Source organism: Anolis sagrei, chromosome 12, assembly GCF_037176765.1.
Source record: "Anolis sagrei isolate rAnoSag1 chromosome 12, rAnoSag1.mat, whole genome shotgun sequence".
Classification (NCBI taxonomy): Eukaryota; Metazoa; Chordata; class Lepidosauria; order Squamata; family Dactyloidae; genus Anolis; species Anolis sagrei.
Genome location: NC_090032.1, coordinates 12,387,938 through 12,415,466, shown reverse-complemented (window position 1 = coordinate 12,415,466; position 27,529 = coordinate 12,387,938). Strand labels below are relative to the sequence as shown.

Sequence of the window (27,529 nt, the reverse complement as noted above, 5' to 3'; positions counted from 1 at the left end):
GTCTCTGTAGATTTTTAATCTGAAGCTGTCAGGGGGGCTCTGGCGGTGTCTTCCTGCCTGGCGCACTGAGGCCTTCCGCCTGAGTTTGAGGCTCGATTCCAGAAACCCTTGGCAACCGGAAATCTCTTCCCAAGCGAGGCTTGTTTACATCCCCCCGCAGGATCCTTCCCTTCCGCTTCCTCCTTGTTGCCAGGCAACTTCCTCCCGTTTTTTGGGTCTAATGAGGCGAGTGGCGTGACGTATGCAGTGGGGCGGGGACTCTCGACGTCGTGCGTGTGACGCGGCAGCCTGAGGGAGTACGTGGCAGTGACGTCCGCTTGTTTGGCCTTTCGGTTCCGGGGGAAGGCGGCCGGTGTCGGAGGCTCGGGAGTCCGGCGGCGTCTCGGTGGGATTTGGGCCTGTGGGGCCGGTGAGTCGCGGGCGGGAGGGAGGGAGAGCGGGGAGGCGCTTCTCGGCGAGGCCTCTCCTTGCGAGGTAGGCCTCTCTCTCTGGAGGCCGCTTTCCCCTACGGATGGTGCCCCACAGATGGGTTCCTAGAGTGGGAAGGGGCCCCCAAAGCCACCTAGCCCGAGCCCCTTCTGCCAGGCAAGAAGGCACCTTCAAAGCCTCCTGACAGATGGCCCTCCAATCCAGCCTCTGTTCCAAAAAATCCAGAAAAGGGGGAGCTGAACGTGTGGGGCCAAAAATCACAGAACCCTAGAATCTGAAGGCAGCCCAGAGGCCATGAAAGCCAACCCTCTTCTCCCCATTCAATCCCTCCTGACACAGAACCACATGGTGTCACAGAATCCTAGAATTGGACGGGATCCCAACCTGCTTCTGCCAGGCATCACCATCCAAGCCCTCCCAACAGACTGTTTAAAAATTCCAAAGGAAAGAAGGGGACAGAGAAAGAGTTAAACATGTACTGACATTGTGCTTAAAATTGTAGAATATTGGGAGTTGTATTTATTTATTTATTTATTTACTTTATTTGTATACCACTCTTCTCAGCCCTTGGGCGACTCAGAGCGGTTTACAACAGTTTAGGTATACAGGATACAAAATCTTTATGCATTTAAAATACAGAAGCATCACAAGTCATTAACATCATTAACATAGGCATCAAAACATCAATACATCAATATAACAAATCCATCTGGTCTAGTCGGTGAAATCAGAATCCAAAACCCATTGTCCGTTATTCCATGTTCCAATAATCAGTTAATCAATCACACTGCTTAGTCAAATGCCTGTTCAAACATCCAGGTCTTTACTTTCCAACAAGGAATGCCAGCAAGGAAGGGGCCAATCTAATACCTGCAGGAAGGGCGTTCCACAGCCGAGTGGGCCACCACGGAGAAGGCCCTGTCTCTCGTCCCCGCCAGGCGTGCTTGTGAGGCCGGCGGGATCGAGAGCAGGGCCTCCCCAGACGATCTTAATGTCCTAACTGGTTCATAGGAGGAGATGCGTTCGGACAGGTAGGTCGGGCCAGAACCGTTTAGGGCTTTAAAGGCTAAAGCCAGCACTTTGAATTGTGCCCGGTAGCAAATTGGCAGCCAGTGGAGCTTGCGCAACAGAGGAGTGGTATGCTCCTGTTAGCAACCTGGCTGCTGATCGTTGGACCATTTGAAGCTTCCGAGCAGTCTTCAGAAGCAACCCCACGTAGAGAGCGTTGTAAGGGAATCCAGGGGCTATCTAATCCCACCCTTTTCTGCCAGGCTTCTCTGGCAGAAGGGTTATCTGTCAGGAGGGATTTAATGGTGTCTACACTATCAGATGCTTCCTAATAGATAACCATTCAACCTCATAGGCCTAGAGGTTGAAGGGACCTCAAGGGCCATCCAGGCAGGGGTGTCCAGTCAAAGCCCTCCAACAGATGACCAAAATTTATTTATTTATTTATTATTTGAACATATGCCGCCACTCCCCTGGGGCTCGGAGCGGCTTACAAGAATAGCTAAAATCTAACAAAATTTAAAAGCAATTTAAAAACAATTTAAAAACAACAATATCAAACATTAAAAGCCTGTCGAAACAGGTATGTCTTACATGCCCTGCGGAAAGCTGGTAAGTCCCGCAAGGCACGGACTTCAGGTGGCAGAGTATTCCAGAGTGATGGGGCCACTGCTGTGAAGGCTCTGCGTCTGGTTGCTGTTAGACGCAAGGTCTTGACACTGGGAATTTCCAATAGATCTTGGTCCTCAGAACGGAGGGATCTCTGGGGTTGGTAGGGGGTGAGGCGGTCCCTCAGATACATCGGCCCCAGACCATGCAAGGCCTTAAAGGTGAGTACCATCACTTTGAAAGTGATCCGGTGCTCAATTGGTAACCAATGCAGCTGCAGTAAGATTGGTGTTATGTGACATCTCATCGGAATTCCCGCAAGAAGCCGAGCAGCTGCATTTTGTACCAACTTGAGTTTCCGGATCACCGACAGAGGAAGACCAATGTAGAGGGTGTTACAGTAGTCCAGTCTTGAGATGACAGTGGCCTGGATCACCATAGCTAGGTCGTCCCTGGACAGGGAGGGGGCCAGCCGTCTAGCCTGCCGCAGGTGAAAGAAGGCGGTTCTGCTAACAGCAGAGACCTGGGCCTCCATCGTCAGCAGACGGTCCAAAAGGACTCCCAGTCTCTTGACCAATGATGACGGGTGTTGCGCCTCGCCATCCAGGGGCTTTTATATCTTGTCCTTTCTCAACCTCTGCAGAGGGACTCAGGATGGTTAACAAAGTGGCACCCCATGGTGCCCACATCAAAACATAAATATACAATTAACAGTAATGTAATAATAACAATATAAAACCGTATAAACAATATAAAAACAATATGAAAAGAGACAACAAATACTCAGCAGTCACTGATTTAAATCATTATCCAAGGGCAGTCCATCGGTTCTAAATCAGTCAACACATCAGTAGGTCAGCGTATTCTCCAAAGGCCCATAGCCAGGATTTTACTTGTTTCCGGAAGATCAAGAGGGATGCAACAGATCTAATTTCATTTGGGAGGGAGTTCCACAGCCAGGGGGGCACCACAGAAAACGCCCTGTCCCTTGTCCCCGCCAGACGCGATTGTGACAATGGGGGGACAATGAGCAGGGTCTCCCCAGATGATCTTAGGGCCCGAGGTGGATCATAGTGGGAGATACGTTCGGACAGGTAAACTGGGCCATCCAGCATTTGCTTAAAAACCTCCGGTAAAGGTGATTCTAAGGCAGCACATTGCACTGTGAAATGGCTCTTACCACCAGGAAGTTCTTCCTAATGGACATGGATTTTTCCTCTGCAGTTTCAACCCATTGCTCCATTGTGTCCTGTCTACTTGCCCTCTCCTCAGTAGACCTCTTTTTCAAATATTCAGACATGACAATCATGTCCAAGCTGAAGAGCCTCCACCTTGTCGATATCTTACTTGAATTGTAGTGCCCAGAACTGGAGACAGAGTTATTTCTCCTACCGTTTGTTGGGTAAATGAGTATAGAAAATTGCTGTATGGTGATTGTAGCAGAATAGTGGTGATAATATTTAGGTTCTGCTTCAACCAGGACAACGTTGCTGTGTTTATGTATTGCATTTATATCCCACCTTTCCCCATTGCACCTATTTCTCTATTTTATCTTCACAATACTCTTGTAAGGTAGGCCAGAGTGAGGATTTTATTTTTTAAGACAATGGAAACGTTTATGAGAAAGTGTTGTTGATCAACAACTCACATCCAAACAATGGTGTTACATCACTGGGAGGGTCTCATATATATTTCTTGTCAGTCATTTAGATCTTAAGAATGGAGTTTTCCATTTCAGCCGTTGAGCATTGATGGCTCTCTTCTATATCCTTTTAGCATCAGGTTATGAGCCTCCATGTATACGAGGAGACGCCACGGCTCTAGAAACACCGAGCAAGGCGTTTACCTGGGACCTTCCCAGACCCAAGTCCTGCCACCACCACTTGCTGCAACTGTCAATACTGCCACCGCATCTCCGGCCGCACCGTCCCCACCCCAGTGGGACACCATGTCCTGTCAAGACCGCACCCAGGAGTTCCTCTCAGCCTGCAAGTCTTTGCAAAGCAGACAGGTGAGTTGCCCCTTCCTGAAGTCTGTGCAGGATGAAGCTGGCTCATTTCAGGCTCGATTTAGCAGCAATTTAGCAGTAAGCCTTTGGTCCTGAGAGTAGTAGACAACTATTATGCAGTTCTTCGGTACCAATCAATGGCAAGTTTTTAAGACTGAAAGAAATAATTGTAGCCAGTTTCATGTGGGAGATGATGGACTGATAAAAAGAGCCTCTATGGGTTTATTATTATTATTATTATTATTATTATTATTATTAGCCGCCCCCTGCCACGTGTTGTGGACCAGTCTGGTGATCTGGAAAATAGAGTAATGAGAAAGTGTTGGTTTCTAATATATGTAATGTCTTTATGCTTGTGGGTAAACAGTATTTCTTGCTGCTTCTTTGTCTGGTTTGCCTACTGTGGAACATGCAACATATGATTGTCCTTCTTTAGGGGTCCCTTTTAAATCTATATCTTTGTGTGTGAATCATATATTTCTATCTATATCTATGGCTGGATGGCTCTTTGTCAGGAGGGCTTTGATTGCTTTTCTTGCCCTAGTGAAGGGAGTTGGACTGGATGGCCTTAAGTATTTTCTGTTGGTCATGGGGGTTCTGTGTGGGAAGTTTGCCCCAATTCTGTCGGTGCTCTTTGATTGTAGGTGATCTATAAATCCCAGTAACTACAACTCTCAAGGTCTATTTCACTCAAATTCCAACTGTGTTCATATTTGGGCATATGGAATATTCATGCCAAGTTTGGTCCAGATCCACCATTGTTTGAGACCCCAGTGCTCTCTCGATGTAGGTGAACTACAACTCCCAAACTCAAGGTCAATGCCCACCAAATCCTTCTAGCGTTTTGTATTGGTCATGGGAGTCCTGTGTGCCAAGTTTGGTTCAAATCCACTGCTAGGAGAGTTCAGAATGCTCTTTGATTGTAGTTGAACTATAAATCCCAGCAACTACAACTGCCATGTGACAAAATCATTTTTTTTTTTAGTGATGGTCACTCCTTGGGTTAGTAAATGTCTTGTGGCTAAATTTGGCGGCAATTCATCCAGTGGTTTATGTTAATCCCACAAACGAACATTACATTTTTATTTATATAGATGATGATGATGATGATGATGATTATTACTACTTGAGTACCTGGCATTGTCTGGGCTATTTGAAAAAGTATTTTTTAAAATTTTACAAAACGCACAAGGTTGTGGGTGAAGTACAACTCACGTCATGTCAAGTTAATCCCCTGAAACTCCATCAGCGGTTCAAGTTTATTATGTTGGGCAAGTTTGCTCTAGATGCATCATTGGTGGGGTTCAGTGTTCTCTCTGGCTCTAGGGTAAATTACAGTTTCCACTGTGGTGAGTCAGTCCCCTCAAAGCCCTCCCAAGTAGGTTGAGTTGGTTGTGGGGGTTGTGTGTGCCAAGTTTGGTCCATGTCCATTATCAGTGAAGGTCACAGTTTCTCTGGTTGTGGGTGAACTACCACTCTCAGAAAGGAAGGGGAATTCTCCCCAAACCCCTCCAGTAATCAAATTTCAGCATATCCGGTATGTGTGCCAAGTGTGGTACAGATCCATCATTGTTTGGATTTATAGTTCTCTGAGGATATAGGTGAACTACAACTCCTATAAATCCACCAAAGTGGCCAGTATTTTTTGTTGGTCATGAGGGTTTTGTAAGCCAAGTTAGTTCCAGGTCCATCACTGGTGAGGTTCAGAGTGTGCTTTGATTGTAGGAGAATTATAAATTCCAGTACTTACAACTCCCATAAATCAAGGTGAATTCCTCCCAAACCTAAATTTTGTTGGTCATTAGAGTTCTGTGTGCCAAATGTGGTGCAGGTCCATTGTTGGTGGGGGTCATAGTTCTCTGTCTTGATGCAGGATGAACTACAACTTCTGTCATGTTGAGCCAGTCCCCCCAAACCTCTCCAGTATGTTCAGTTGCTGATCAGTTCCTATCTGTTTACTGCGTGCCATAGGAAAGGGTCGGAAAGGTTTATGGGAGAGGCAGTGAGTGGGATCATGCAAATTCTACACCAATGGAGAGAGTCAGAAACACTGGGATAGCTGTGGTGGAGGAAAAACAGAAAATATAGGATGGAATTATTCCCGAAAGAAAACATCCACTTGGGCAGTATTGTGTTTGTGGAGGACATTGCCACAGCTCTTATACATGTGTGTGGCACTCACTGCAATGTCATTGGAGGGAGGGCCTTTGGTGTCTCTTGAGTAGTGGGAACTATAGCTCTTTGTGGAGGCAGGAGATTGTCTGTGTAAGAAGTGGACACCCTAGCCACATACACGCATACATATTTTCACTTTTATTATGTACTAGCTGTCCCCTGCCACACGTTGCTGTAGCCCAGTCTGTTGATATGGAAAACAAAGTAATGAGGAAGTGTTGGTTTCTAATATATGAAATTTCTTTATGCTTGCGGGTAAACAGTGTTTCTTGCTCTTGCTGTTTCTTTGTCACTGTTGATGTGGAGAGTGTCTGGTTTGCCTACTCTGGAACATGTAACATGTAATTGTCCTTCAGGGGTCCCTTTCAAATCTATGATACTATATCTCTCTGTGAATCATATCTGTCTATATCTATGGCTGGATGGCTCTTTGTCAGGAGGGCTTTGATTACGTTTTCTTGCCCTGGTGAAGAGAGTTGGACTGGATGGCCAAGAGTATTTTCTGTTGGTCATGAGGGTTCTGTGTGGGAAGTTTGCCCCAATTCTGTCGTTGCTGGAGTTCAGAACACTCTTTGATTGTAGGTGAACTATAAATCCCAATAACTACAACTCCCAAATGTCAAGGTCTATTTCCCCCAAAGTCCATCTGTGTTCATATTTGGGCATATGGAATATTCGTGCCAAGTTTGGTCCAGATCCATCATTGTTTGAATCTATTGTAGTCTCTGGATGTAGGTGAACTACAACTTTCAAACTCAAGGTAAATGCCCACCAAATCCTTCTAGTGTTTTCTGTTGGTCATGGAAGTCCCGGTTGGTTCAATTCTATGATGCTATTTGATTGTAGGTGAATCCCAGCAACTAAAACTCCCTATCTATCTATCATCTATCTATCTACCTACCTATCTATCTATTGCTATTCCTGGATGGCTCTTTGTCAGGAGGACTTAGATTACGTTTTCTTGCCCTGATGAAGGGAGTTGGAATGGGTGGTCTTAAGTATTTTCTGTAGGTCATGGGGGTTCAGTGTGGGAAGTTTACCCCGATTCTGTTGTTCTTGAGGTTCAGAATGCTCTTTGATTGTAGGTGAACTGTGAATCCCAGTAACTACAACTCCCAAATGTCAAGGTCTATTTCCCCCAATCTCCATCTGTGTTCATATTTGGGCGTATTGAGTGCTTGCGCCAAGTTTGGTCCAGATCCATCATTGCTTGAGTCCACAGTGCTCTCTGGATGAACTACAACTCCCAAACTCAAGGTCAATGCCCACCAAACCCTTCCAGTATTTTCTGTTGGTCATGGGAGTGCTGTGTGCCACGTTTGGTTCAATTCCATCATTGATGGAGTTCAGAATGCTCTTTGATTGTAGGTGGACTATAAATCCCAGCAACTACAACTCCCAAATGACAAAATCATAATTTTTTGAGTGATGGTCACTCCTTGTGTTGTGAGATGTTTTGTTAGCAAATTTGGTGTGATTTCGTTCATTGGTTCTTTTGTTTTTAAGGCACTCATTATGCACAGAGCATTTATATAGATATAGATATTATTATTATTATTATTATTATTATTATTTACTTTCTTTCTGTGGGAACTCAAGGTGGCTATACTTTGGTCTTAGTTTAAAACAAAACACGAAACAAGTGTTAAGAACAATTAATTTACAGTGTGGATTTAGGTTAAAATATAGATTAAAATATAACAGATACGCTTAAAATAGCATTTAAAACTCACAATCCACCCCATACGAATCCCATCTATTTGTCTTCTAATCCGGGAAGCCTTTATCCATCTTCTCATTTTCAGAATGGGCTTCAGCTCAACAAACCGGTGCTCAGTGCTGTACGTCAAAGAAGCGAATTCTCGGTTATGGCCAAGTAAGTGCAAATGGAGTTCTTTCCTTCAGAATAGCTCTTCCAAGCAGGAGAATAGACTGTGTGGGGAGCTGAAGTGCCAGCTGGGCAAACTTCACTATCTTTGGGGGATAGAGTCTTAGTTTTTGTTGTTGTTATTGTTGTGGTTGATTTGCCAAATTCTTCTAATCCTCAGGCGCATCGGGAAGGACCTCAGCAATACATTTGCCAAGCTAGAGAAGCTAACAATCTGTAAGTATCTGGAACATGGATAGGGCAGAAGAGAATGGGAAGAGGTACCAAAAGCATGTGATTATGGTGTCTTCAGTGCCAGTTGATGTCAGTGAAAAGCTCAATTTTTGGGCAGAGTAACCAGTATATGTAGGTGTTATTTGTGGATACTATGCTGGGGTGTATGCGGCAGAGGATTCGAAGACGTTCATGGTTGAGAATAAAGTTTAATCGCTGCCTTACCAGTTTTTGAAAGTTGATGGGTAGGCAGCAAACTTATTTATTTAGGCTGGCATTTGAACCTTGCTGATTGAATTCTTCCTTGATTTTAAATGTTATGTATTACATGTGTATATTGTGAACCGCTCCAAGCCTTCGGGGAGTGGCAGTAGTGGCAGTATACAAAACTGATCAATAAAATAAATAAATAAAAATAGATGAACTGTATCTCCCATGATGGTCAGATTAAGCAGCTATGCTATAGTGATGCTTCCTGTTGAGCAGGAAGATTGAATAGGTTTTAGAACACCTAGGAAGGAGTGTTCAAGAAGGAGTAATGATTAATAATCTGACATTTTACAACTTCAGTGGCCAAGCGGAAATCACTGTTTGATGACAAGGCAATAGAGATAGAAGAGCTAACCTACATTGTGAAGCAGGTAAGGATTTCCTCTGAGGCAGTGGGCAAAATGGAAGTACCATATATACTCGAGTATAAGCCGAGCTTTCCAGCCCTTTTTTAAGGCTGAAAAAGCTCCCCTCGGTTTATACTCAAGTCAAGGTTAATTATTATTTTACTCTGTTATTATTAGTATTATTATTACATTTATTATTATTACAGGTATATTATTTTGTTCTATTATTATTATTTTTAATATAATTTTTATTGGTATTATGTAAAGTTACATAGAAAGTAGGGGAATATTGCGAAGGAGATAGAAAAGTAGGAAAAGAGTAAGAGAAAAAAACCGCACACACATATCTTGAATAGTCTCTGTGATGAGTTTGTCCCAATCTGAAAAAAAACCCAAAGGGGGGAAAGAAATATATTGTTTGTTGGGCTTCCATCTATCATTAGAAGATCTTTTACCAGTTTTTCTGGGTACAAAGTTAAGAATCACTTCCTTGTTTTGTTTCTTCTCTTATATCGTTTTATTCTTTTCAAAAAATAATCTCTATTTTTTGTTGTTTAAAGTATCTTTTTTATCAAATCCCAATTTGTTTGTTTCTTTGGAATTCCTTCATTTGGCAATAACCAATATGTTAGTTCGTCCAAATTCATTATTTCCAATATTTTGTTTTGCCAATCATCTCTTTGGGGTATTTCCTTCTGTCTCCAATTCTTAGCGTATACAATTCGGGCTGCGGTAATTAGGTAGTTAAAGATTATATCCATATTTTTGTCCCCTTCAAAGTCAAGCATTCCAAGCAGAAAGAACTCTGTTTTTTTTTAATTGTATTTTTAACATTTTCTGTGTATCATGGTATACCATGCTCTATTATTTTTATTACATTTATTATTTTACTCTATTACTGTTATTATTACCTTTACATTATTTTCCTATATTATTATTACTATATTTATTATTTTACTCCGTTATTATTATTGTTACATTTCCATTACTCTGTTATTGTTATTGTTTTTATCACATTTATTATTTTACTCTATTATTATTTTTCTATTATTGAGTCCCTCCACTGAGGTAGAGAAGAACGGGATACAAAAGTTCTAAATAAATAAATAAATAAATATTATTACATTTCAATTATTTTACTCTATTATTATTGTTATTATCACATTTATCATTTTACTCTATTTATTATTATTTCATTTTCATTACTTTACTCTATTATTTGTTATTGCATTTATTATTTTACGTTATTATTACTGTTATTATTCTATTTCCATTATTTTACTCTATTATATTTAATTATATTTTATTCTCTTTATTATTACTGGAAGGATACGTAAGGTTAGAATCATGGTTTAATCAGAGTTGGACAGTCTTATCTTAAATTACAGTTTTATGTAATTATTCAAAACCGTTGTACCTACTGATGCTTCAATTAATGTAACTTTGTGGGTATCTTTTTTTAAAAATGTAACAGTAGCTGCTGCATTTTCCACCCTTGGCTTAGACTTGAGTCAATATGTGTTCCCAGGTTTTTGTGGTAAAATAGGGTTGCTTGGCTTATATTTGGGTTGGCTTATACTCTAGTATATACACTAAGTGAATCATCGGTAATTCACCTTTCCTTTACTCCTCTTCCTCTTTTGTCCTACTGTATTAAATACTAAGATGTGAATTTGGGGGACATAGCAAACAGAGGAGGGATTCTGCCAAAGGACAGTCGGGTAGGAAGTTCTGCTATTTCATTTTCATTTGCTTCAAAGTGCCAAGTCTGTTAATTTTAAAACATCCCACAGTTGGTTCCTGGTTTCTTCATCTAGCCGATGCTCATCTTTAAGCATTTCTTTTCTCCCAACAGGACATCAACAGCCTGAACAAACAAATCGCACAACTGCAGGAATTTGTCAAGGCCAAAGGCAGCCAGAGTGGAAGACATGTGCAAACGCACTCGAACACCGTGGTTGTGTCACTTCAGGTCTGAAAACATATTATTTTGAAAGTGTTCTCATGGAGAGGGGCATATGCCATATTATGCAAGTGTGCACAATTTTATGCAATTTGTGGAAATCTCCTTATGCAAAATATTGCAACTTGCGTAGACGAGAGAGAGGGCCTTCTCTGTGGTGGCCCCCCGACTCTGGAACTCACTCCCCAGAGATATTAGGCAAGCCCCCACACTGGCCATCTTCAGGAGGAATTTGAAAACCTGGCTATTCCAATGTGCCTTCAGTGATTAAATGTGAGAAACTCCCTAGCCAAACTTTGCACAAAATGTCCTTAGAAGCACTTTATTTTATGGTTAGTGCAATTAAATCCTCCTCATGCCCGGATCCCCTTCCCTATAACTTATTTTGTCCTATCTCCCAGTGTTTTAAAATATTTATCCTTCAGTTTTGCCTTGCCCAGTGAAGTCTTCTGTGTTTTTAATGTTTGATTTTATATTGTTGTGTCGTTTATTATGTTGGTTTTGCATTTTATGTAATTTTGTTGCTATTATATTTTTGCGTTATATTGTTTGTATTGTATTGATGGGTGTGGCCTCATGTAAGCCGCACCGAGTCCCCCTGGGGGAGATGGATTTTATTATTTATTTATTTATTTGCCATGTTCATATCCTGCTCTTCTCATCCCGAAGGGGACTCAGAGCAGCACATACTAAGCTAGACTGGACTGTATCTAATCCCTTATTGGTCATGATAGGTGGAGCTGAAGGCAAAGACACTGCAAGACCAAAGATTGTTCATAGGGGGTTGGGAAAGCAGAGATAAAGTTAAAGTGAGGGTGTGTTTTTGACTTCCTTGCCATTCTATCTTCTTTTCCCAGTCCAAGCTAGCCTCCATGTCCAATGACTTCAAGTCTGTTCTGGAGGTGCGGACAGAGGTAAGTCAGGCGTTATTCATTTCTCTCCAATTTGACTATTAGCTGATAAGAGCATACTAATTGTAGCTGCTTAGGATTCTAGCAAGGCAACTCTTGACATCAAACTGTACTAAAGACAAACTGTGCATCTTTGACTGTGTTGCCAATTATTCCCATTTGGAAAAGAGGGAGCCAACAAACACCTTTTAGACACATTACTTATGAGAAGAATCAAAATCTTTGGGAAAATTGGATCACTGTATGGATGGCCATGCTGCCCAAAGACATAAAGATGATCCAGTGTGGCACTAACTGATATGCGAGCCTTTTGGGATAGTAGAAAAACTAGAATAACACTCAAGACTTGCCCATTGAACTCAAATTTTGGGAAAGTTTTGGGCTGGAAGCCACTGGCCATCCTGGCAGGGGCGTTCTTAGAATTGCAGAGAAGTAACTTTTCTAAGCTCTGCACATTGGAACAAACTGGAGGCCTACTTACCGTATAGACTGGAGTATAAACTGACCTGAATAAGCCGAGGCACCTAATTTTATCACAAAAACTGGGAAAACATATTGACTCGAGTCTAAGCCGGGGGTGGGAAGTGCAGCAGCTACTGTATTTCAAAGAAAAACAGTCAACTAGCTCTGCAAGTGGAAAAGGAGGGTCAACAAATACAATATGGTATCAATAATAATAATTAAAAATATAATAATAATAATAATAATAATAATAATAATAATAATAATAATAGCAAAGAATTGGTGGGTACAAAAACCCACAAAGGTCATGGAAAATGAACATGCAAAAATACTGTGGGACTTTTGAATCCAGACTGACAAAGTTTTGGAACACAATACACCAGACATCAAGATTGTGGAAAAGAAAAAAGTCTGGATTATTGATGTCGCCATTTCGGGTGACAGTCGCATTGAGGAAAAACAGCAGGAAAAACTCAGCTGCTATCAAGACCTCAAAATCGAACTGCAAAGACTCTGGCATCAACCAGTACAGGTGGTCCTAGTGGTCATTGGCGCACTGGTTGCCGTGCCAAAAGATCTCAGCCGGTATTTGGAAACAATAAACATCGGCAAAATCACAATCTGTCAACAGCAAAAGGCCACCTGACTTGGATCTGCACACATCATTCAAAAATACATCACACAGTCCTAGATGCTTGGGAAATGTTCGTTTGCTGTGACATACTGTGCTTTTGTGTCAATAATAATAATAATAATATAACTTAATTTGTATCCTGCCCTATCTCTGCATGGGGACTCAAGCCAGCTTCTAACATAGTAACAGGCAAACATTCAATGCCTATATAGACAATGCAGAGCTAGATATAGATCTATAATTATATATATTTCACATATGCATTTCTCCCTGAAATGTTTGCAAATCCTCTTTCTATATATGTACATTTCTCTCCTGCAGTATTTGCAAGCTCTATATATCTGTATTCATATCTGTCAACACATTTCTCTCTATATATATGTGTGTGTGTTTGTGCATTTCCCCTGAAATATTTGCAAGCCCTATATATCTATATTCATATATATCTATCTACACATGGAGCCCCCGGTGGCGCAGTGGGTTAAAGCCCTGTGCTGGCAGGATTGAAGACCGACAGGTCGCAGGTTTGAATCCGGGGAGAGGCGGATGAGCTCCCTCTATCAGCTCCAGCTCCTCATGTGGGGACATGAGAGAAGCCTCCCACAAGGATGATAAAAACATCAAATCATCCGGGTGTCCCCTGGACAACGTCCTTGCAGATGGCCAATTCTCTCACAACAGGAGCAACTCCTGACACGACCAAAAAAAAAATCTAGACAACTCTCTCTATATATAGATAATTATATCTATATAGGATTTGCAAAGACTTGCAAACATTTGAGGGGAAAATTAATATTATTTTAATATATACACATATAATATACACAGACAGAGGTATACAGATATATAGGTACCTCTGTATATGTATTGATACCTATATAGGATTTGCAGAGACTTGCAAGGGTAAGTATGTATATAGGAGTTGCAAAGACCTGCAAACATATGAGGGGAAATTCATATATACAATGAATGTGTATAGATAAATACAGACATATAGGTACATAGCGATTGCAAACGCTTGCAGAGGGAAAGGCCTATATATCTGTAGGAGAGATCAACAAATATTTCAGGAGGAAATGCTTTGATAAGGTGACTTCCTGACTTGCAAGGGCTTCTCTCCCCCTCTTTTCCATTTTCAAAACATTCCAGCCTGGGAGGAGAAGCAAAGCAGAAACAAAAAAGAAAACATACTGTTTAGGGAAGGGAAGAGGAGAGAGAAATTGATCATATATTGTAAGCATTGGCTGCCTGGCTTGTCCCCATTGTAAGCTGAGGGAGGCTTTTTCAGCCCATAAAAAGGTCTGGAAAACTTGGCTTATCTTCGAGTATATACAGTAATCCAGAAATTGTGGTGGCCAAACAGATAATAAGATAATTGCTGGGAAACCTTCAAACAGGACATAGTAGCCTCAAGCTTGCATTACCCGCAATTTGTCTTCAGAAGCATCGAAAAAACTTTGTTTCCTTGCCTGCCTGCTTTCCACAACTTCTCAAACTGTCTTGTTTTGCCTGCTCTCTGTTTCCTTCTTTAGAATCTCAAGCAGCAGAAGACTCGCCGAGAACAGTTCTCCCGCCCGGCTGTTTCTGCCATGCCCCTCTCTGCAAGTAACCTAAGTAAGTCTGTGCATAGCTCAGCCTAATAGCTCACAGAATGGGGAAATGTAATATTTTTGGGGTAGGGCAGGAGGGAATTAGAAATGTCAAGCGCTTTTACTCCAGTGGGACTTTCTGACATTTTGGAATCATTGACGGGTTCCACAGGTGGCTCCGCTATGCTTCAGGATGAACCACGGCATTCGGGAGATGTGGCTATCGACATGGACAGCCGGACCAGCCAGCAGTTGCAGCTCATCAATGAACAGGTGCCTTGGGATGGGGAGCCATAGGCAGGAAACAGGCAGGACAAAAGAACGGAGAGACTTTCTGATTTTCCTTTAGGGGTGTATCTTACTTTGTGTCACATTGGCTTCGAACCACATATTTGAAATGCAAGCATTGCCTTTTCTCAAAAGTTTGCGCAGATGGTAATTATGAGATTTGGAGGGTAAAGGACAACAAATGAATGGAATAACAGCCTTTATTGACACACGTGCTAAACAAAATGGCTTGATTCCCTATCAGTATTGGTTCATTTATGCAATAATTGTTCTTAAACACATTTAAAACAATATGGCCTGCAGGCAGGAATACATCAATTGACAAAAGAAGAAATCAAATGACACGTTTTGATCTGAAATTTACTCCCTATTGTGAAGGATCCTTTGAAAAGGTCCATACTTACTTACTGACTTAGGCGATCCCTCGTTGGCTGAGTAGGATAGTTTTCCAGGATCAGTATTCTTGTGGATCCGTAGGTGACTGTGGAGCCCTATTCTTGACCTGCATCTTCTCCCGCAGTGAGGGCATTAGTTTCCAGGTGGAAGGTGGTCCCAGTCGGGACTGGCTTGATGCGCCTTGCTCTTGGCACGTTTCTCTCTTTCATCCTCCATTCCTGCCTCTTCAAATTCTGCAGCACTTCTGGTTACAGCTGACCTCTAGCTGGAGCGCTCAAGGGCCAGGGCTTCCCAGTTCTCAGTGTCTATGGCAGAGTTTTTAAGGTTGGCTTTGAGCCGGTCTTTAAATCTCTTTTCCTGCCCACCAACATTCAGTTTTCCGTTCTTGAGTTCGGAGTAGAGCAACTGCTTTGGGAGACGGTGGTCGGGCATCCGAACAACGTGGCTGGTCCAGTGGAGTTGATGGCGGAGGACCATTGCTTCAATGCTGGTGGTCTTTGCTTCTTCCAGCACGCTGATGTTTTTCTGCTTGTCTTCCCAAGAGATTTGCAGGATTTTCTGGAGGCAGCGCTGATGGAATTGTTCCAGGAGTTGCATGTGACGTCTGTAGACAGTCCACATCTCGCAGGCGTATAGCAGCGTAGGGAGGACAATCTATATATATAAATTTGTTAGGGGCATCCAACGAGGAAACAAAACTCAAAAACCCCCCAACGAAACTTAACCAAAATTCCCATGCCCATAACACAACCCACAAGGTACAAACATATCTACTCAAAATGAAAAACAACACAACAACATACTCACAAAACGGCAAAACAACAAAACTCAAAAATCCCCCAACGAAACTTAACCAAAATTCCCGTGCCCATAACACAACCCACAAGGTACAAACATATCTACTCAAAATGAAAAACAACACAACAACACACTCACAAAACGGCAAAAGAATAAAACTCAAAAAAACCCCAACGAAACTTAACCAAAATTCCCATGCTCATAACACAACCCATAAGGTACAAACATATCTACTCAAAATGAAAAACAACACACTCACAAAACGGCAAAACAACAAAACTCAACCCCCCCCCATGAAACTTAACCAAAATTCCCATGCCCATAACACAACCCACAAGGTACAAACATATCTACTCAAAATGAAAAACAACACAACAACACACTCACAAAACGGCAACACAACAACACACTCACAAAACGGCAAAACAACAAAACTCAAAAATCCCCCAACGAAACTTAACCAAAATTCCCATGCCCATAACACAACCCACAAGGTACGAACATATCTACTCAAAATGAAAAACAACACAACAACACACTCACAAAACGGCAAAAAAACAAAACTCAAAACCCCCCCAATGAAACTTAACCAAAATTCCCATGCCCATAACACAACCCACAAGGTACAAACATATCTACTCAAAATGAAAAACAACACAACAACACACTCACAAAACGGCAAAACAACAAAACTCAAAAATCCCCCAACGAAACTTAACCAAAATTCCCATGCCCATAACACAACCCACAAGGTACAAACATATCTACTCAAAATGAAAAACAACACAACAACACACTCACAAAATGGCAAAACAACAAAACTCAAAAATCTCCCAACGAAACTTAACCAAAATTCCCATGCCCATAACACAACTCACAAGGTACAAACATATCTACTCAAAATGAAAAACAACTCACTCCAAGCCCCGTCGCGCTGCTTCCCGCACACACACACACCCCCTGCCGCACACACACACACAACCCCACACACCATCACTCCCCCCGCCGCCGCACGCACACACGCAACCCCACGCTCCATCACTCCCCCCGCCGCCGCCGCACGCACACACGCAACCCCACTCCCCCCGCCGCCGCACACACGCAACCCCACGCTCCATCACTCCCCCCGCCGCCGCACACACACACACAACCCCACGCTCCATCACTCCCCCCGCCGCTGCACACACACACGCAACCCCACGCTCCATCACTCCCCCACCCCAATCTTACCTCCTTTTACTTCACGCCACCTCCAAACCCAACCCCGCCCCTTCCCGCCCTGTCAAAATCTAGGAAAGACAGGAAGGAAGGAAAGAAGGAAGAAAGAGAAAGGGAGGTAAAGAAAAAGGGGGAAGGAAGGAAAGTTAGAGAAAGAAGGAAGAAGAAAAGGAAAGAAAAGGAAAGATGGAAGGAAAGGAAAGAGAGACAGCAGAAAAGAAAGAAAAAGGGGGAAGGAAGGAAAGAGATAGAGAAAGAAGAGGAGAAGGAAAGATGGGAGGGAAGGAAGGAAGGAAGGAGGGAAAGAAGGAGAGAAAGAGGGAAGATTGGCCACAGCAACACGTGGCGGGTAAAGGTTGTTATTTCTATTATTATTATTATGCTATTGTTCCTATGAGACCCTTTTAGGGGGAATGGGAGAGGTGTCAGGTCCCAGAGGCAATGCATTGCATTATTGTTATTGTTATGATGGTGGTAAAATAAAAGGAAATAAAAAGTGAAAGAAGGAAGCAAACAGGGAGGGAAGAAAGGCAAAGGAAGAAAGGGGGAGGGAATGAAGGAAAGAGAGAAGGATGAAACCAAGTAGTGAAAGAAAGAAAGAGGTAGAGAAGGAAGAAAGGAGAGAAAGGGGGAGGAAAAGGGAGAAGGAATAGGTAGGGACCTCTCTTTCATAATAGTCCAGATATCTACCTCAACTTTGATAAGTTTTACTATAGGCCACAGCAACGCGTGGCAGGGCACAGCTAGTAGCTTTATAAACAAGCCCCTTGGTATCCCTACGGATGTCCCAGTCCTCAAACACTCTCTGCTTCATTCGGAAAAATGCTGCACTTGCAGAGCTCAGGTGGTGTTGAATTTTGGTGTCGATGTTGACTTTGGTGGAGAGGTGGCTGCTAAGGTAGCCACCTGGTCAACATTTTCTCATGTTACACCATTATGCTGTATCTCTGGTATTGGAGAGGGGTTGGCTGGTGACTGCTGGAAGAGCACTTTGGTTTTCTCGATGTTCAATGACAGGCCGAGCTTCTCGTATGCTTCTGCGAAAGTGTTTAGAGTGGCTTGTAGGTCTTCTTCTGAATGTGCACAGACGACATTGTCATCAGCATACTGGAGTTCTATAACATCAGGGGAAGAATGAGATGCCACACAGCCTTGCGAACACTACTTTACCCATAATGTCTGGGAATCGCCAGAAGGCTAAACGGAGGGCTGCACAAACACAACAAGGACCAAGTACCAAAACCACAATAATCCCAATTAAACAGCTCAAGGGAAGATCTCAGGGGCTCACATGTCTTTACACTAATGCACAGAGCATGGGAAATAAACAAGACGAACTCCAACTTTTAGCACAACACCACAAATATGATATCATAGGGATCACTGAAACCTGGTGGGATGACTCCTATCGCTGGAATGTAGATATCGAGGGGTATAACCTCTTTCACAGAAACCGAACAAAGGGGAGAGGAGGCGGAGTAGCCTTATATGTCAAAAACTCTTATGCTGCAGAAGAGATTCAAGACAGCAATCTGGGAAACCAGCTTGAAATCATCTGGATAAGAATCAAGGGAACTGGGACTCAAAAAGATGTCGTTGTAGGCGTCTACTACAGACCCCCAAGCCAGGAGGAAGAACTTGATGAAGTCTTCTGCCAACAGTTGACCAAACAGGCACAGAGAAGAGATGTAGTAGTCATGGGCGATTTCAACTATCCCGATATTTGCTGGAAAACAAGGTCCAACAAATTCCTCGCTTGCCTTGCAGACAATTTCATGGTCCAGAAGGTAGAAGAGGCAACAAGGGGATTGGCTACTCTTGATCTCATCCTAACAAATGCGGAGGACCTGATCGATGCGGTCGAAGTAGTAGGATCCTTAGGGGCAAGTGACCATGTGCTCCTGCAATTTGAGGTACAAAGGAAGGCCGAAACTAAGACAAGTCAAACCCGCATTTTGGACTTTAGGAGAGCTGATTTCCAAAAAATGAAGGAAACGCTGAGCAGCATTCTGTGGACACAGATACTAAAAGATAAGGGAGTTAACGAATGGATGGGAATTTCTCAAGAGTGAAATACTCAAGGCGCAATTGCAAACCGTGCCAACAAAGAGAAAGAATAGGACAAGTGCAAAGAAGCCAGAATGGATGTCCAACGAACTTCTAACTGTGCTAAGACACAAAAGAGACATGCACAAGAAGTGGAAAAAGGGAGAAATCCCCAAAGAAGAATTCAAACAAATAGCCAACAGCTGTAGGGAAAAGGTCCGCAAGGCTAAAGCAAAAAACGAGCTCAGACTTGCCAGGGACATTAAAAACAATAAAAAGGGCTTCTATTCTTATGTCAGTAGAAAAAGGAAAAACAAGGAGGCGATAGGACCTCTTCGAGGAGAAGATGGGGCAATGCTGACAGGGGATAGGGAAAAGGCAGAACTACTTAATGCCTTCTTTGCCTCGGTCTTCTCACAAAAAGAGAGTCTTCAACCTCAGCAAGATGGAGTGGATGAGGGATTGGAGGACATCCAACCCCAAATTGGGAAAGAAGTCGTCCAGGAATACCTGGCCGCTCTTAATGAGTTCAAGTCCCCAGGGCCAGATCAACTACACCCCAGAGTATTGAAGGAACTAGCGGAAGTCATTTCGGAACCATTGGCAACCATCTTTGAGAGTTCTTGGAGAACGGGAGAAGTTCCAGCAGATTGGAGGAAGGCCAATGTGGTCCCAATCTTCAAGAAGGGAAAAAAGGATGACCCAAACAACTACCGTCCGGTCAGCCTCACGTCGATACCGGGCAAGATTCTGGAAAAGATTGTTAAGGAAGCAGTCTGCAAACACTTAGAAACAAATGCAGTCATCGCTAATAGTCAACATGGATTTATCAAAAACAAGTCATGCCAGACTAATCTGATCTCTTTCTTCGATAGAGCTACAAGCTGGGTAGATGCGGGGAATGCCGTGGATGGAGCGTACCTGGATTTCAGGAAGGCCTTCGACAAGGTCCCCCATGACCTTCTGGCAAGGCAACTAGTCCAATGTGGGCTAGGCAAAACTACGGTGAGGTGGATCTGTAATTGGTTAAGTGGACGAACACAGAGAGTGCTCACTAATGCTTCCTCTTCATCTTGGAAAGAAGTGACAAGTGGAGTGCCGCAGGGTTCCGTCCTGGGCCCGGTCCTGTTCAACATCTTTATAAATGACTTAGATGAAGGGCTAGAAGGCATGATCATCAAGTTTGCAGACGACACCAAATTGGGAGGGATAGCCAATAGTCCAGAGGACAGGAGCAGAATTCAAAGGGATCTTGACAGATTAGAGAGATGGGCCAAAACTAACAAAATGAAGTTCAACAGTGACAAATGCAAGATACTCCACTTTGGCAGAAAAAATGAAATGCAAAGATACAGAATGGGGGACGCCTGGCTCGAGAGCAGTACGTGTGAAAAAGATCTTGGAGTCCTCGTGGACAACAAGTTAAACATGAGCCAACAATCTGATGTGGTGGCAAAAAAAGCCAATGGGATTTTGGCCTGCATCAATAGGAGCATAGTGTCTAGATCTAGGGAAGTAATGCTACCCCATGCTCTATTCTGCTTTGGTTAGACCACATCTGGAATATTGTGTCCAATTCTGGGCACCACAATTCAAGAGAGATATTGACAAGCTGGAATGTGTCCAGAGGAGGGCGACTAAAATGATCAAGGGTCTGGAGAACAAGCCCTATGAGGAGCGGCTTAGGGAACTGGGCATGTTTAGCCTGAAGAAGAGAAGGCTGAGAGGAGATATGATAGCCATGTATAAATATGTGAGAAGAAGCCACAGGGAGGAGGGAGCAAGCTTGTTTTCTGCTTCCTTGGAGACTAGGACGCGGAACAATGGCTTCAAACTACAAGAGAAAAGATTCCATCTGAACATTAGGAAGAATTTCCTGACTGTGAGAGCCGTTCAGCAGTGGAACTCTCTGCCCCGGAGTGTGGTGGAGGCTCCTTCTTCGGAAGCTTTTAAGCAGAGGCTGAATGGCCATTTGTCAGGGGTGATTTGAATGCAATATTCCTGCTTCTTGGCAGGGGGTTGGACTGGATGGCCCATGAGGTCTCTTCCAACTCTTTGATTCTATGATTCTAAGATCATCTACCCACACCGGGGTGGCAGTGTTCACTCAAGAGAGGGCTCAGGTGAATCAAGGGCCATGGCTGGAAGAAACAAATGTTGGTATCTCTGTGCTGACCCAAGGATGCTGAAATGGAGGCCAGTCAAGATAGAGTCCAGCAGCAACAAGCGGTCCCCAGAAGCTGAGCCAGCGGCAGCAACGGAAATAAACTCTGCCCCTTCCCTCAAAGCCTCTGGTGATGGTACCTTCACTTCTTGCTTAGGCCTGAGGCCCTGCAGGTGTGGTTCTTTTTATGCCCCAGCTTCTGGGGCAAGCAGGTGTTGTTGCTGGCCTTGAGCTGCAGAGTCAGGGCCTCGGTTCTGCCAGGAGTGAGTCCACAGGAGCTGAGCCAGAGGCAACAGGAGAAACAAACACTGCCCCTTCCCTCAAAGCCCCTGATGATGGTACCTCCACTTCTTGCTTCGGCCAAGAAACAGCTTTCTAAGATCTACAGATATACTCGCAGGAACACCTCAGCAAGCAAGTCCAAAAGTGGCAGGTCATAGAATCAAAGAGTTGGAAGAGACCTCATGGGCCATCCAGTCCAGCCCCCGTCAAGAAGCAGGAATATTGCATTCAAATCACCCTTGACAGATGGCCATCCAGCCTCTGTTTAAAAGCTTCCAAAGAAGGAGCCTCCACCACACTCCGGGGCAGAGAGTTCCACTGCTGAACAGCTCTCACAGTCAGGAAGTTCTTCCTTGTGTTCAGATGGAATCTCCTCTCTTGTAGTTTGAAGCCATTGTTCCGCGTCCTAGTCTCCAAGGAAACAGAAAACAAGCTTGCTCCCTCCTCCCTGTGGCTTCCTCTCACATATTTATACATGGCTATCATATCTCCTCTCAGCCTTCTCTTCTTCAGGCTAAACATGCCCAGCTCCTTAAGCCGCTCCTCATAGGGCTTGTTCTCCAGACCCTTGATCATTTTAGTTGCCCTCCTCTGGACACATTCCAGCTTGTCAATATCTCTCTTGAATTATGGTGCCCAGAATTGGACACAATATTCCAGGTGTGGTCTAACCAAAGCAGAATAGAGGGGTAGCATTACTTCCCTAGATCTAGACACTAGGCTCCTATTGATGCAGGCCAAAATCCCATTGGCTTTTTTTGCCGCCGCATCACATTGTTGGCTCATGTTTAACATGTTGTCCATGAGGACTCCAAGATCTTTTTCACACGTACTGCTCTCGAGCCAGGCCTTGTCCCCCATTTTGTATCTTTGCATTTCGTTTTTCCTGCCAAAGTGGAGTATCTTGCATTTGTCACTGTTGAACTTCATTTTGTTAGTTTTGGCCCATCTCTCTAATCTGTCAAGATCGTTTTGAATCTTGTTCAGTGGTTGAGACCAAATGAGAGACTCCCGCCTGGGCACACAGAGGATTGGGTGACTTGGACGGCACTGAGCAGACTGCACTCTGGCACCATGAGATGCAGAGCCAACCTTAAGAAAGGGGGCCACAAAGTGGAGTCTGCAACATGTGAGTGCAGAGAAGAGCAAACCACAGACCACCTACTACAATGCAGTCTGACCCCTTCCAGAGGCACAAGGGAGGACCTTCTCACAGCCACACCAGAGGCACTCCAAGTGGCCAGCTTCTGGTCAAAGGACATTTAATATAATGCCAAGTTTTTAACTTTGTTTGTGCTTTTAAAAACATTATAACTGTATTCTCAATTCGCTTCTGACACGATAAATAAATAGCAAAGGCGAAATTGGAGGGAAGGATCTGTGGAGTTCCCCAGCCTGCACAATGCCTACATTCCTTTGTTTCTTTTTGCAGGATTCATATATCCAGAGTCGGGCAGACACCATGCAGAACATTGAATCAACCATCGTAGAGCTGGGGTCCATATTCCAGCAGCTGGCACACATGGTCAAAGAGCAGGAAGAAACCATCCAGAGGTACAGGCATAAAGGCTTATTCAGGTTTTTAAGATAGTGGACATGGCCTATTTCTTGTCTTTCATCCCCAGAAGAATATAATTTAGGTTTAACTTCTTTAAAGCGGGCAGTGTGCAGGGTCTAAAGCGGATGTCATTCTCTCAATATTATAGAATCACAGAGTGATGTTTGGAAAGCGTTTTGATTACCATATATGCTCAAAGACAAGCAAGTTTTTCAGGCCTTTATTTGTGCTGAAAAAACCTCCCAAGCCAAGATCAGAGTGTTGTCTTCTTTTCCAAATCCTCTCTCACACTGCTTATATAGATTTCCCCCCTAGAAATCTTTGCAAGCCCTGTATTATCTCTGTGTGTATGTGTATGCATATTCATCTTATGTATCCATTTCCCTTCAAATCTTTTGCAAGGCCGATTTCTGTATATCTAAATGTATTAACTTTGTATGTGCATTTTTGTTCCCTTGGAAGTGTTCACTGGCCTTTGCAAGCCCTATATATCTATAAATATGTTTCTATATATGCATGTTTCTCCTGAAGTCTTTGCAAACCATATGTATCCATTATTTATAAAAGCATTTCCCCTGAAGTATTTGTTAATCTCTTGTACAGATATATAGGCATTTCCTCCTACGAGCCTTTGCAATTCCTATGTACCTATATATCTGTATCTATCTATATAAATTAATAGTATATATGAATTATCCCCATTATATGTTTGCAGTCCTTTGCAAATCTTATAGATAGATAGATAGATAGATAGATAGATAGATAGATAGATAGATAGATAGATGTCTAGAGATTTCCATGTACCTGTATATCTGTATCTATATTTATACATTATTTTTATATATGATTTTCCCCTCACATGTTTGCAAGTCTCTGCAAATCCTGTATAGGTATAGATATCAATAAGTATATAGAGATACCTATATACCTATATATCTGTGTATGTGTATATATAAAAATCGTTTTATATATTTATTTCCCCCCTCACATGTTTGCAAGTCTTTGTAAATCCTATATAGATATAATTCTCTCTATATAGAGAGATGTCTCAATAGATATATATGGATATAGATATATAGGGTTTGCAAATATTACAGGGTGGAAATGCACACACAAATATATAGACACGTCTAGATAGATATCAATATAGATATATGGGGCTTGCAAATATTGCAGGGGAAATGCACACACACGCACACATATATATAGAGAGAGATGTCTAGATCAGTGGTTCTCAACCTTCCTAATGTCGTGACCTCTTAATACAGTTGCTCATGTTGTGGTGACCCCCAACCTTAACAATATTTTCATTGCTACTTCACAACTGTAATTTTGCTCCTGTTATGAATCATCTTGTAAATATCCAATATGCAGGATGTATTTTCATTCATTGGGCACAAATATTCGATACGCCCAAATTTAAATACTGGTGGGGTTGAGGGGAGGATTGATTTTGTTATTTGGGAGTTGTAGTTACTGGGATTTATAGTTCACCTACAATATCAAAGAGCATTCTGAACTCCACCAATGATGGAATTGAACCCAACTTGGGACAAAGAGCTCCCATGACCAACAGAAAATACTAGAAGGGTTTGGTGGGTTTTGGAGTTGTAGTTCAACTACATCCAGAGAGCACAGTGGACTCAAATAATGATGGATCAGGACCAAACTTGGCACGAGTACTCAATATGCCCAAATGTGGATACTGGTGGGGTTTGGGGAAGATAGATTGTGACATTTGGGAGTTGTAGTTGCTGGGGTGTATAGTTCACCTATAATCAAAGAGCATTCTGAACCCCACCAAGGATAGAATTGGGCCAAACTTCCCATACGGAACCCCCACGACCAACAGAAAATACTGTGTTTTCTAATTGTCTTTGGCGACCCCTCTGACATCCCCTCATCACCCCCCCCAGGGGTCGTGACCCCCCCAGGTTGAGAAACACTGGTCTAAATAGTTATAAACATAGATATATAGGGCTTGCAAATATTGCAGGAGGGTAATGCACATATAGAGATAGGATGTGCAAATGTTTCATGGGAAAATGCATATGTCAAATTAGTATACATCATTATAGATCTATATCTAGCTCTGCATTGTTTGTATAGGCATTGAATGTTTGCCTGTTACTATGTTGGAAACCGGCCTGAGTCTCCATGAGGAGATAAGGCGGGATACAAATGAAGTTTTATTGTTATTATTTATTGTTGAGCCCATATTGCTTTTGTTGACCCTACCTTTCCACTTACAGAACTAGTTCCCTTTTTTGTACTTTGAAATACAGTAAATATTCAGAGACATTTAACTTACTGATGCCTCAATTAATGTAATTTTTGGTATCTATTTTTATGTTGTAAATTGACCAGTTGCTGTTGTATTTCCCACCCCTGGCTTATACTCAAGTCAATACATTTTCCCAGTTGTTGGTGGTTAAATTAGGTACCTCGGCTTATATTTGGGTCAGCGTATACTCGAGTATATACAGTAAGTGTTGTTGAAGGCTTTCATGGCTTGGGTTGCCATGAGTTTTTTGGGCTGTTTTGATTCTGTGTAAAACTTGTCTTATTTTGTGCTTTTGTGTTTCGTCGTGCTTTCTTTTTACTGCTGCAACAGAATTGACGCCAACGTGGAAGATGCCCAGCTCAATGTCGAAGGCGCGCACACAGAGATTCTGAAGTACTTCCAGTCTGTTACCTCCAACCGGTGGCTGATGGTGAAGATCTTCCTCATTCTCATTGTGTTCTTCATCATCTTTGTGGTGTTCCTGGCCTGACGAAAGTGGTGGCTTATATTCTCATCCTCTTCCACATCCTCCTCCCTCAGTGCTGTGTTTGGACACTGGACTCTCTTGCTCTCTTTGGTGGCCAGCAAATCGCCTACGTCGTGCCTGGCACCGAAGGGACCAATTCCTGCCCATTGTGACCTTTTGCTGTTGGCGTGGAGTGGGACCACCAATGACTAGAGTGCAATACCATTTGGGACTACGCTGTGAATGACTTTGCTCCCACCCGCCCGCCCCGCTCCATCCCAAACGAGGCGTAATCCAATGGGTATGTGTAATGGCCGGGACCAGGATCTGGCAACACTTTTCCATAACCCACATGTATGCTCTCGTTTTGAGATTCGGAAAAGTGAAAATTCTTGCCTCTATCCCACTTCCTTTTATAAGCAGACCATATTAACACGCTAGTGTCCAGTTTCCGACATTCAGACAGGTATCTTCCTTACTATATGGCAAGGATGGAGCTGCATCTTTTGGGGAATGTGAGGCTGGACCGGCCTGTGCCTTTGGCCCTATCCAGAGGGCAGTGACATTTTCCCCTTTCTCCTCCTCCTTTCTGTACCAAGGTAGACTATTTACCTCTCTTATTTGGAGGCTGTGGTAAGCAAAGAAGCAAATTTGGCCCTTTAACCCCTCAGTTGAAGCTCTCCAAAACCTTTTGTAACTCACTCTTATCCCCTTTCGTAGCAAAGAGCAAGGAATACACGTTTTGCCTAAGGATAGGTAAACAAAACAATCTTCTTAGACCATGAAGGGAAGCAAAGCTGGTATCTGTTGTCCTTGCCATCCTTCCTGATGTTTGGGAGGAATACTTGAGTATTTCTGTCAAAACACTCCACACGTTCATACCCAAAGCATATTGTCCCCATTCGTTCTCAACAGTTTGGATTCAAAATGGCCTCCCAGATCACCACAGAAGTGTTCCTCCCCGCCAGTCTTTAAATGAATTGGTATCAGTGAGCAAACTTGGGCCCCCCTGGTGTTTTGGACTTCAACTCCCCACAATTCCAAAAAGCCTACCAGCTGTTAGGAATTGTAGAAGTTGAAGTCCAAAACGCTTGGAGGACCCAAGTTTGACCATGCCTGGTATAACTAACAGCATTAATCTCCCTGTTAAGTGACACATTAACTCCCTTGGGCAAGTGGTTGTAGCTAAGTTACAAAATCTGTCCCAAGTTCCTTTTTTTAAGGTGGCGGGATTGTAAACCCTCCATTGCAATGGCCTTAACATTCCCTGTTATGTTCTATTCCCAAAAATAGAGGAGATGACACGGGATGAGGGAGAATACCTGCTTCCTATCATCCAGCTGCTGTGGATGGTGAGTGGGGTAGTACTTATTCCATGATCTTGGAGGAGAAGAGCAGCAACAGATTATTCCCTGTGCTTGAAAAGCTATTAAAAAACGCTTTACTTTAAAAAAATCCCAAAAGTGTTCTGCATTTTTTTCTCCTGTATACCAACTTGGGTTGAATCTATTTGCAGCTGTGAT

General features: G+C 43.0%; 1 protein-coding gene across 1 annotated transcript; it reads left to right on the top strand.

Annotated features, from left to right (window-relative positions):
* Positions 1-275: 275 nt before the first annotated feature.
* Positions 276-27,461, top strand: STX5 (syntaxin 5). Its single transcript, XM_060758246.2, has 11 exons — positions 276-409; positions 3,823-4,057; positions 8,035-8,105; positions 8,278-8,333; positions 8,901-8,971; positions 10,803-10,919; positions 11,768-11,824; positions 14,450-14,531; positions 14,679-14,779; positions 23,131-23,252; positions 25,871-27,461. The coding sequence occupies exons 2-11, from the start codon at positions 3,842-3,844 to the stop codon at positions 26,028-26,030; spliced, it is 1,053 nt and encodes a 350-aa protein (XP_060614229.2). The 5' UTR covers positions 276-409; positions 3,823-3,841; the 3' UTR covers positions 26,031-27,461.
* Positions 27,462-27,529: the final 68 nt, after the last annotated feature.

Bases quoted from the DNA above. Each gene is read 5' to 3' on its own strand.
- STX5 (XM_060758246.2), top strand. From the start codon at position 3,842: ATGTATACGAGGAGACGCCACGGCTCTAGAAACACCGAGCAAGGCGTT. The intron at 8,972-10,802 runs GTAAGGATTTCC...TTCTCCCAACAG, and splicing joins TAACCTACATTGTGAAGCAG to GACATCAACAGCCTGAACAA. The intron at 14,780-23,130 runs GTGCCTTGGGAT...TTCTTTTTGCAG, and splicing joins TGCAGCTCATCAATGAACAG to GATTCATATATCCAGAGTCG.